This window comes from Chelonia mydas, chromosome 1 (assembly GCF_015237465.2).
Source record: "Chelonia mydas isolate rCheMyd1 chromosome 1, rCheMyd1.pri.v2, whole genome shotgun sequence".
Lineage (NCBI taxonomy): Eukaryota > Metazoa > Chordata > Testudines > Cheloniidae > Chelonia > Chelonia mydas.
Window position 1 is genome coordinate 226,960,541 of NC_057849.1, and position 12,244 is coordinate 226,972,784.

Sequence of the window (12,244 nt, forward strand, 5' to 3'; positions counted from 1 at the left end):
ATCCATGCAGTTTTTTGATTTGTATAACTCTTGCAGTTACAAAGACGTTGTAACCGAGCCATACTAGAGAAGAAGGCTGGTCTTACAGTTATGACCTAGGACTGGGACTTAATCCTGAGTTTCTGTTTTTGGCTTTGCTACTGGCTTGTTGCACATTATTTAATCTCTGTCTGTTTCCTCACATGTAAAATGGGCAGGATAATGCATTGTTTACTGTTCAGACACAGACAGCATGTGGATATTGGGATCTGTACCCTTTGAGAGTTGTCAGGATAAAAGTCAAGCCATATGTTCCATTTGCAGCAGTCTACAGAAATCTGCAGAGTGCAATAAATTGAATTTTTGGCTCTAAGGCTTTCAAAGGCAAGCCGTCCTTTATGTTATCGATTAATTACAATAAGATTGGGTCTGACCCAAAAACCCACAGAAGTCAATGCAAAGACTTCCACTGGTTTCAGTGGGCTTGGATCAGGCCCTGTATGAGCTGCTGTTATGCTTATACACCCAGTAGAGTACATTTCATTAGATGCATCCTGATAGTCTTTGGAGATTTAAGTGCTTAGTGAATGTCAACCAGTGTGGTAAAAAATAGGGATGGAGTCTGTGGGAGTTAGATTGTGTAAGATCCTTGGGGTAAGGTCCATGTCTTTCTCTGTCCATACGATATCGAGCGTGTTGTTAGTGCTCAATAAACATCACAATTACAACAGAGTGAACCTGATTAAATAAAACAGGCATTGACATTTACTCAAGACTCTGATTACCTTAGCCTTTTTTTGAGATTCTAAATTGTAAAACTTTTTTGTTAACTACTGTGTATCACTGTGTCTTTAGTTTCCACTGGAACTGGAAGCAGAATTATTGAAAATCTGTTCTTGTGGTATATTTAACTTTGCTCAGTCAAGTCTACATGTACTTATACGAGAGCTGGTTCTGTTGAGAATTCTAGATCATAGTGGCTTTGTCAATCAGCTGTGGGCATCCTTCCTCTTAGCTATTTAACTGATCCAAACTCATAGCTGAACCAATGCACATACTTGTCAGCAGATCCAGCCTAGTACTAGTTCCTTTTTACCACTGCAGGTTTTTATATTGATCCTTTCCTTTACAATTTTAAAATGAACAGAGGCTCTCACGGATCATCCAAGAGTAACTTCAGAGACAGACAGACTGTCTAAGCTGAGACACTGGTGATACATTTGCATAAATTTGAAAATTGACATCTGTGGCAAGCAGTAGCTGCAATGTGGATTTAAGTCATAATTTACAAGTGCAGTACGGTTGTAGCAACACAGACTCTATGAAATGTTGTCTTATAGTACAATCACTCACTCCATTTTTGTTTCATCTCTTTCACAGAGGTGCTATCTCACCCATGAAGGTTGTTTACTGTGGATTATATGTAGTCATGAATTAGGATAGTTTATTTCCTTTTAGTACAGTGCCTTCACTTTATATTGGTCCTTTTTATATTACTGGCTTGCAGGGTATATGATGTCATATACATGAGTTTGGTTGGGTATTGTCAATGCTATAGATATTGATTTAAAGCTTTCCCTGCACCTTTTGTAACCGGAATTTCATCAAGGGTATAAATGGTGTTTTTGCCTCAAATAAAATCCAGATTTAAACTGCTTTAAGAGCTAGAAATATCTCTCATGAACACATTAACAAAGTGAATCTGATTTTCCCCCCCCTCTACTATAAGGTTCTGGTTGTCCCTTTCCAGCTTGGCAGCACAGGAAAAGGTGTCTTATAGTCAGAGCCAGATTTTCAGTCTAGTCACTGTAATTGCAAACACTTACTTTTGTATGTGCCTATTTTATGTGCACAAAATACTCGACGTTGAGTGTTTTTGTTTTTGGATCTGAACATGGCCAGTTCAATGCATAACTGTCTCTGTGTGTATGTACATTGGTCATTTGTGTGCATAACTTGGGGAGTGCAAATAAAACTATACAATTGAATGTGCTTGTCTTTAATGTTCTGGGCTGCATATACCAGGAAAGGATCGGTAACTGAGGAAATAAGGGGGTTCTTACATGCAGGAGCAGAGATGTTGTGGTATAGCATCATGGTTAGGTTATAAAGGCAATTTAGGGAGAGACACTCCAGGAACTAGCTTTGTGCTTGTTTCTCTCTCTTGGGTGTGTTTTGCTTTTATTTGATTTCATTTTACATGATTTTCAGAAGTGAGCAACCCGGATGGAGCATTGGAAGAGGTGGGTGACTTCAGCAGGACATTCCTATTAGACTAGAGGAGAAGAGTGATCAGAGAGGGAAAGTTTACAATAATAAAGGCAAAAGATGGCGGTGGTGCTAGTAACAGTTTTGGTATTGGGGTTGAAGAGGGATGGATGTGTTTTAGTAGTGATGTTGAGGAAAAAAGAGCCCTGGGGATTCTTTCTTCAGAGGAGACACATCTATTAATTCTTAGCAATCCTTTATAAAGGTTCTCCCACTGTTCTTAGCTAAGTATGTCAGTCTTAGAATGTTCTTTAGAGCTCTCTTTAGCCTTGATTACACACTTTCTAATACAAATTTCCCAAAGGTTACTGAGAGTTATTGCTAAAATCAGGGTAGCACAGGGAGCCCATATATGGACAAGGGATAACATTTTCAAAAGCATTCCAAGTGACTTAAGAGCCTAAATCCAATTTTCAAAAGTGACTTAGGCACTTTCAATGAGATTTAGGCTCCTAAGTGCCAAAGTCACTTTTACAAATTGAATTTAGGCTTCTAAGTCATTCAGGGTATGTCTTCACTGCAGTGTAAGCCCAGAGTTAGTGGGCCTCTAGTCAGCGGACCCTGCGTTAAAGAACCCAGAGCTTGAACATCTACGCTGATTGTCAATCACAGGTTAAGAATTTTCTAACCTGGGTTCAGACCCATTGCTCTGACGTCCACACTGCGGTACACAGACTTGAATCCAACCAACCATATGCCAGACTTCCTGGCATTCTCCAGAAATATTGCCACTCTAGCCCTTTGATCATGATGCAGTGTAGGAAAACTTGAGTGTTCACCCTGCATGCTAGAGGAATTTTGAACAGCCTGCCAACCAGTGGTGGATTAATGATTTTGCTGCCCCCTAGGCTCTGAAATAATTGCCACCCCCACCAGCAGCTCCCCGCCCCAGCTCAGCTCCGCTCCGCCTCCGCCTCCTCCCCTGAGTGCACCACCGGGTCCTGCTTCTCCCCGCTCCCTGCCAGTGCTTGTGCGCGAAACAGGTTCGCGAAGGAGGGGGGAAGAGGGGAGAATGTGGCTTGCTCAGGAGAGGAAGCAGGGCCGGGGCGGGGATTTGGGGAAGGGGACCAATAGGCGCAGGGAGGGAGCAGGAAAGGGGGGTGGGGAAGGGGTGGAGTTGGGGCGGGGCAGGGGTGGAGGCTGCGAACTGGCGCCGGGGGAAGCAGGCTCTGGCTGCTATTATAAATTTGCCGCCCCTGCAATTTTGCCGCCCTAGGCCTAGGCCTTGTCGGCCTAGGCGTTAATACGCCGCTGCTGCCAACACAGCCACCCGAGCAATCATTTTGGTCTGTGTGCTGCCAGCAACATGGAGCAGGCGCCATTTGAAGAACTTTTCTTCCTTGCACTTTCACTCCTGTGCCAGGAAACGGGCAGACCTTCTGTGAGATGCTGGTGGACATTTCAGTAGAATTTTCTGACCAACTGAAGGCACCTGACAGAGCTAATGATGGAGCATGAGGAGGAGGACACAGTCATAGCAAACTTGAACTAGCTGATGCTGCTCATGACAGTCATTGCAGCCACTGATGCCCTCTACACAGACTGGTACTTCTGGAGCAGGGCCACAAGCACAGACTTGTGGGACCACATCATCCTGCAGACCTGAGGTGACCAGCAGGGGGTCCAGAACTTTCTCATGAAGAAAGCTACATTTCAGGAGCTTGGTGGGCGGCTTATCCCGACCCTCCAATGTAAAGACGCACATATGAAGGCAGCCTTGCCAGTCCAGAAGCGGGTTGCCATAACCATCTGGAAGCTGACCACCCCAGACTGCTACAAGTCCATTGACAAGCAGTTTGGGGTTAGAAAGTTGACTGTGGATAAAGTGGTGGCAGAGGTTTCTAAGGCAATCAGGTGTGTGGTTTACCCCAAAGTGGCCAGCATAACTGATATTCTTGAAGTAATTGCTGGCTTTGAGAGAGTGGTGTTTCCTTTCTATGGGGGTGCTGTTGATGGGACTCATGTCTATAGTTTGCTGTCCTCAATGAGCAAATGGGTACATAAACCACAAAGAGCACTTCCCCATTGTTATACAGGCCCTCAGGGACCACAGAGGCAGATTTATGAATGTCAGAATGGACTGTACTGGAAAAGTTCTTGATGCCAGAGTTTTTCACAGAGTGGGAGTCTACTTTCAGAGAGAGGCTGAGATACTATTCCCATCAAATGACATTGTCATGAATGGAGTTACTGTCCTCTCCATTATTCTGGGGGGACCTCGCACTCCTCTTTTTGCCTTGGCTTATGAAACGGTACCCTGATATGAGAGGCCCTGGCAAAGGAAGGTTTAATTACACTCTCAGCAGGTGTAGAATGGTTGCCGAATGTGCATTTGGCAGATTGAAATCCCATTGGAGCATTAGTACTAGCACTACGGGTGCAGGGGATGCTGCAGCACCCCCTGGCTTGAAGTGTTTTCCATCATATACAGGGTTTACAGTCTGGTTCAATGGCTCTCAGCACCCCCGCTATAAAACTTGTTCCAGCACCCCTGCACTGGAGAGGTCTACAAACCCATTTGGATTCCAGTGTCATCAATGCCGTGCATATTACTAGGGCTTGCTGTGCTCTTCACAATCTTTGTGAAGCCAGAGGTGAGCCATTTCCCCCTGAATGGACCTATGAGGGACTGCTGAACTTGTACACTTCGTCAGAAAGTGCACCTACCACAGCTGGAGCTGGATGCAACTGGGCAACAGAAGTCAGGGATGCTTTGTGCTCCCACACAATGGACTAGCATGACCCAATGGAAGAGGGAGAATAGTACCTTTATGAATGTGATTGTGGAGGAGGAGGAGGGGTTGACTTCTTGAGGGGGGAGTTGATTGCCATACAATGTATTTATGAAAGACCTGACCAAATGCAGAGAGGGGTGTTTGGGTGACAGTACGGATTGATATAAGGAAGTGATGAAAGTATGGATTAATGTAGCTAACTGTATTGAGGAATGGTGTTTGCATACTAATTACCAGCTGTCCCTGATCATGTTTACCTTTATTGTGTGAAATATACACATTGTGTGATGTGGTGCAGTGATAGCAATAAACTTTCTTGATAAAATAAAAAGCCTTATGTATAAACACATATTAGAAAAGTACAATATTCACCCATTGCCAGGCAGGCCAGCTGCCAGTACCACACCAACACACCAGTAACAACAAACCCTTAGAAAAGCACATGAACGAGGGCAAACAGTGAAACCATGTACAAGACAGAAACCCTCTAGTGTTTCATGTCCCCTGACCCCCTGTACTCTTTTCTCTTCCTTCCTTGTTTGCTATGCACTTGGCACCGCGGGATGGGGTGGAGGCATCCACAGTGGAGGAGGTCAAAATGGAGGACTGCATGGGGTTCAGTGGCCCTGCCCAGCCACTTATAGGCCCTGATTGCATGGGCCACCCAGCCATGGAGTTGTCCAAGCTGTTTCTGAACTGCATCACAAGATACCGCAGAGGGTATTCAGGGCATTGTGTGGGTGAAGCAGGAGTTAGTACATTTGCAGTCATTGGTGGTAGCAGCCGTCCCCACAGTTTTCTGCTGCCCTCTGTCCTCTGCCCTTAGCTGCTGTTCCTGTTCCAAGAACTATGAAGCAAGTGCCTGTTCCCCTGCTGAATCCCTGTCCTCAAGCAGCCAGCCTGAGGCTTGCCTCTCGCCATGCCTTTCCTCTACTCATAAGCCCTCTGCCTTTGGTACTGGGCCAGCTTGTTGGCCCTCTCCAGAACTTCAACCATAAGTTCCCCATGGCAACCCTTCCCCTTGGAATGGCTTGGGAAGGAACATTGGCCCAGGCTTCTGCTACAGTGTGGTTGAGCTGTGGAAGAGCTTCTGTCAGTGGAGTTCGAATGGCCTGGAACAGGACAAGGCACAGAGGGTTATTGTCTCACATATCCTAGTGCGGGAGCACAGAAATATTAAAATGGAGTCAGAAACCTACGAGGCTACAGGGCGCTTCTGTCCCTTCCATCTCTGTTGCTAGTTCCGCGGCAGGCTGTTCCTCAGTGCAGGGGTAGGGCATCAAAAAGCTTCTCCAAGTATGGCCCAGAATGTCCTCCAGCTGCTTCTGCAGCAAAGCTCTCCACTTCAGTGGCTGCTCTTGGTGCCTGCTGCTGGTTCCCATCAGTCCCCATGCTGAATTCTGGGGCAAATGGGTCACCATCCCAGCTGACTAAGTCATTGTGCACTGCTGTTGACTCCATGCTTGGGGCAGTACCCAGCACCAAGTCAAACTCCTCATAAAATGGGCACAATATCAGCGAGTTGCCCAAGATGTGGTTCTGGTCCCTGGTTTTCCAGTATTTGGTCTTGAGCCACTTAATCCACTCCCTCAACTGATCACTGGGTCCAGTAAATTTCCAACTCTGTTAAGGCTCTTCAATGGTATGCATGGTCATTCCTGGTACTCTTACTAAAATCCACTGTTTTAATTCTGGCCTCACAGCAGAGATTAAACAAAATCTGGCTGTGCTCCTGTGACCATGAAGCAGCGCACTTTGCAAAGGACTACTTCTGGTCAGTGTCCATTGCAAACACACCATGTTCTCCAAAAGTGTGTTTGCAGCTTAGCGGTCAGAATAAAATGGAAAGGCTAACTGCTGATTCAATGAGCTGCTGCACTACAACAAGGGAGGTTGCTTCCATTTCCCTGGAGTCATTTGGCAATTCTTGGGATAGAGAGGACAAAGGAAGTTGGCCCATGGGGTTGTGGGATACTTTTGATGAATTTCCAGGACCTAAGTGTGGGGGTGCTGCATCTACACTGTAAGCAATAGGGCTTAAACCCCGGGTCCCGGCTTGACTCAGGCTTGAACCTCCCACTCTCACAGGGTGCTAGGTCCCTGGGTCCAAGCACAAGTCTGAGAGATTTGTCTATAGACAGAAAGGGGGGGGTTGGACTCAAGCCTGAGTCTGATCCTGGGTTTATGTTGCAGTGTAGACTTACCCTTAGGTACTTTTGAAAGTGTTACACTAGACTCCTGTGGATAGTGCCATATTTAATACCATGTCAAGTTAAACCTGGTGACAGCATCAACTGGATTTACTCTGTTTTTTGTCTATGTTCAGGCTCTCAACAGTTGAGTCTCTGTGTAGCTGAACTTGTTTTAGCAACAATGGGAAACTTTCTAACTATTTTGCCTAGCGTAGTCAAAGCTACAGATTCCACCTCTGAGTTGAATTATAGTCAACCTTGCTAACACAAAAAATTTTAAGAATAGCTTCCATTTCATCAGAGGTTAGTAATTCATATTTGCCCATTTTGATAAAGTAACACAATATATATAGTGATGTCCAGAATTCTGGAACTTTCCCAAATACCTAGGTTACACTTCAAGTTTTTGAACTGAAGCATGTGGATATCAAAATTATTTTAGAGGTGGTATTTCAACATAAGGGACAAAATGGGCTACTGTACTTTTAGGATAAAGTCACAACTCCTAAAATACCCATAGTTTGCTTTACAACTTCAGATATCTTTTTAATCTGGTTTCTTAATTTGGTTTTACTAAATATTGATTTCAGTTCACTACTGTTTTGACAATACCAAAAATCAGTAGACTCCAAATTTGAATGTCGTCATGAATAGTTTCTCCTGTATTAGGATTGTATATTCTTATAGCAAGTGCAAGTTAGCATTGTGGACAGAACTTCCCTGAACCCTTATTTAAGTTAATGATAAAGGCAAATTCCAGTGGGGGTGGGGGGAAGGAGGAAGCGGGAGCATTTGGATCAGCTCCAGAGTGTGAACTGTGTAAAAAGCATGGTGGGAAAGCCACTTGCCTATACCTGGCTAGCTAGCTAGAATGAAGTCCAGTGCAATGACAATGTAGTCCTAAGTGAGTTCATTGAGATTCAGGACATTTCCCACCACTTGGGGGGTTTTGCCTTTGGTTTTGTTTCCATTTTTGTGTGTCTCTGTGCTTCATGGCTTTAACCAGGGCTGGGACTGGACAAACAAAAAGAAAAGCTGTTTTTCTCCTGGTATTTCCACTCTGGCCAAAATGAGGAAGCAGTGGAAATCGAGCAAGTCTATTCAAATGAGATTTCCAGCCTGACTTCTTTGACCAAAGAGGTTCTCATGTAGGTTTTGGATAATCGGACATTGGAGCTCAGTAGCTTTGTGCTCCCCTGAGGTGGTGTCGTGTAAGGTCAATGGTTGGAGAGTAATAGCTACAATATGAAAATGATGGGCTAGCTTCTGCTCTCAGTTATGCTGGTATAATTCCACTGAAATCAATGGTGTTACTTCAGAATAAACAAGGTGCCACAAGGACTCCTCGTTGTTTTTGCTGATACAGACTAATACGACTACCACTCTGAAACTAATGTAATGTAGATTCCAATAGAGGAGCCCACAAATTCACATCAGCCAGCCATTTTTGTTCAGTTATCTCCCATGCAACCTCAGTGGTCGCTAGCAATATACTTATCGCTAAACCTGCAATACCGGCCCTTAATATGATAACGATGTCTTTGCATTGAAGCAGTGTTACCGCTTTTGCTCTCTAATGTGGCTAGCATTTTACTTGCAACACAAAACCTATCAATGCCTCTCTCATAGGAGGCATATAGGAATTAAAAACTGGGCTGCACAAATCTTTTTGTTAAGAAAGCCAATTCCACCCAAAACTTGCGTGGTTCATTCAAAGTGCAAATTTTGTTGAAAAGTTTGCCTGAGTTCTCAGGCTTCTTGAGATAGCTTAGATCAGTTTTTTGTGTGTGTGTGCAACCCCTCAAATCTTCCCTCAGGTGCCAGTGAGAGATTTTTTTTGTCTTGACATAAAACAAGCAAAATGCTTATTCTTAGATCCATAGATTTTAAGCCCAGAAGGTCTGTTATGATCATTTAGTCTGATCTCCTGTATAAAAGAGGCTATGTAGGTCATCCAGTAATTCCTGCATCTAGCTCAACAATTTATGGATGGATTGAAGTTGTATGCCTACCCCTCGGGATATACAGAGGTCTTCCAGGGGATACTCAACTCATCTATATCAGTGTTTCTCAACCTGGGGATTGCGACCCCCCAGGAAGGTTGTGGGACAGGTTTAGGGGGTTCACAATTGCAGAGTCGGCATTCGGGGGTGGCAAACAGGGCAATTGCCGAGGACCTCACGCCACAAGGGACCCGACGAAGCTAAGTTACAATCTTCAGCCTTGGGCAGTGGGGCTTGGGCTTCAGATAAGGCTCACAAGTGAAAAACAGGCTCAAGTATCACACTGAAATGTAAGTACCATATAAGTATAAAATAAATCAATTGGAATATATTGTAAAAATGAGAATGTAAGCAATTTTTCAGTAATAGTGTGCTGTGACACTTTTGTATTTTTATGTCTGATTTTGTAAGCAAGTATTTTTTAAGTGAGGTGAAACTTGGCGTATGCAAGACAAATCAGACTCCTGAAAGGGGTACAGTAGTCTGGAAAGGTTGAGAACCACTGGATTAAAACATATCTCTGTTTCACTTGTTTTGCTTTGTGTTGTTGGGTTCATCTGGAAAGGGGTCACAATGTTATCAAAGCCTGACAAGCTAAGGATGGCTGAAATTCCAGAATCAACAGATTGAACTAACTGTATAGTTATCACAGAAAAAAGCCACATATTGGCCTTATAGGTGGAATAAGACTTGAGCTAAGAGAAGGTAAAGTACGCTGTATACAGGGAGCACTTTGACTACTACAGCAGATACAATGAAAAATATACAGGTTTCATATAACTGACCATGCTCCTAGTTCGAGTTCCTGGTATATTCCACTCACTAAAGAATCATTGCTCTACCTAATCACATTTAATACCCTACTTGGGCACTGCAGTTGCTTAGGACTTTTGTTTATGAATAAACTTCCTGGGCACTGTTTATTCCAAGTGCATCAACCAGCTATTTGGGGACACAGGATGGAGTGGTTATAATGATGATGATTCTCATTACTGATCTGTTGGCATTTCTCAAAGCACAGTCAGAGACCAAAATGAGCCTGATCTCTATACTTTGCTGCCTTTGTTCAAGTTTTCAGAAAATGATTTAAATTCACCGGTCTTTCTCCCTTGGTGTTTTACCTACAGTTCTGGAGATATAAATTTCTATCCTCCAGCATGGTGAATTCCATTGAATAACAGTGAGTCCCTGAAAAAGACACTCCCTATCTTCAAAATGGGTAGAATTTATGGCTCCAGTACTAATTTTATATAGTTCTTCTTGTACATGGAAGTGAAATAGTCCTCTAACCTGTTGGTAGAACTGAATAGTGTCACTTGAACTCCTTGAGAGAAGAAGGCAAAAAAGATCTGTTCTCTCTGTTAATTTTTCTAGTTTAGCTGTCTATGGAACCACATTAGCTTTATTAATAATGTAATACAAATAAATAAAACCTAGAATCGGACCTAAGTAGCGTGCATGCATACAGTAACAGAAAGATCCTATCCAAATACCTTAGACTCAAAATATACAAGACAGACAAAGGATGGGGGAAAGGAAGTACTATTATACCCAATTTAGAGAAGGGGAACTGAAGCACAGGGATTAAATGACTTGCCCAAGGTCATGCAGGAAGTCTGTGGCAGAACCAGGAATGGACCCCACATCCCCTGAGTCCCAGTACAGTGTTTTGACCCCAGGACCATCCCCCCTTCTTACTATAAATTCAAAATAACAGAGCACTTCAAAACGGCGGTTCAGTTCACATGGAATCTCAACCCCAGTTTTGGTAGATAGGGCACTTAATATTGAATCAATGCCATAAAATAGTACTGTGTGGTAGTGTAATATATATGGATGATTCACAAAGTGTCCTTGCTGGGCAAATTCCAGCTTTCCCACCAAAATTCATCCCCGTGCTGTTCAGTTTCTGAGGGAATATAGTTATTCCTCAAGCCCCTCCTAAAAAGTGTTCTCATGAAACAGAATGGCTGCTACACTGTACCCACAAGATGGCTGAAATTCAGTCCTAGCCAATCCCTTACATATACATTCCATAATGCACTATGAGATCTCAGTTGGGTAAAAGATGTAACATAAATGTATGATATAATATTCATATATGTATATTCAATGTTACATATTTAGCAGGGAGAATATTTCTGTATGCTGACACCCATAGTCCATGTTAAACAGAATTCTTGGTTATCTTTTAATGAAAATTGCCTTTTCTCCCGTGTTTTAGACATTGACGAGTGTGAAAATGACTTCTACAATGGGGGTTGTGTCCATGAATGCATCAACATTCCAGGCAACTACAGGTGTACATGCTATGATGGGTTCATGTTGGCTCATGACGGTCACAACTGTCTTGGTAAGTAATTACTGTGAGGAAGATGAGTGACTCAGTTTGTGCATTTTACATGTTAAGTTGTGGTTAGCAAGCCATATTTTCTCTCTGAGTTTTGTAGTCAGGCATATATTATCAGTTAAGACCTCATCCAAATCCCACTGAAATAGACTGGAATCTTTCCATTGAGTCCAATGGGCTTTGGAGTAAGCCCTTAATATGTTCATTGAGCCTGAGAATGACAAGCTTTGCTTCTCCTAGCCCTCAATCCATTCAAATCTAATTTGTCCATCCCTAATATGTATTCAAAAAGCCACTGCCACACACTTATGCTGAATGTTATTTTTTTCTTCAGAAAAGTTACCTGTCTTCATTTTCCTCCCTTTTTTTAGAGAACTCTCCATCTCTGTTGCCTCCAACTCCTACCGTTCGAGCACTAGGCAACCCATTGTCATATGTTTTAAAGTCTGGCTCGTTGTTTTCAATGCAGTAGCAGTGTATCAGTATGTGGTGTACATTAGCAGGACCACATGACTGACCTTTCATGTGATTTAAAAAAAAAATGAAACTCCTAGGGGACTAGAAGAATTAATAATAATTAAGCAATACTATTACTGGTAGACACTTGGCCAGGGACTAATCCAGTTCTTGACTGTCAAAGCTACAAGTCTGGTGAGAGTACAGGATTCCTGGGGTGTAGAACAGTGCAATGTTACAATTATAACTATGTTACCAGTG

The 12,244-nt window shown here is 43.2% G+C and overlaps 1 protein-coding gene across 9 annotated transcripts in view; it reads left to right on the forward strand.

The window, feature by feature from the left end:
- SCUBE1 (signal peptide, CUB domain and EGF like domain containing 1) overlaps positions 1–12,244 on the forward strand; it is a 304,131-nt gene that overhangs the window by 37,462 nt on the left and 254,425 nt on the right. For all 9 annotated transcript variants that reach the window (XR_006287903.1, XM_043538048.1, XM_007061754.4 and 6 more), the window contains exon 3: positions 11,402–11,530. Coding sequence is in view for 8 of the 9 variants with exons in the window: in XM_043538048.1 (XP_043393983.1) it covers positions 11,402–11,530 (129 nt within the window). In the remaining variant the exon portion in view is untranslated. The remainder of the gene's footprint in view (positions 1–11,401; positions 11,531–12,244) is intronic.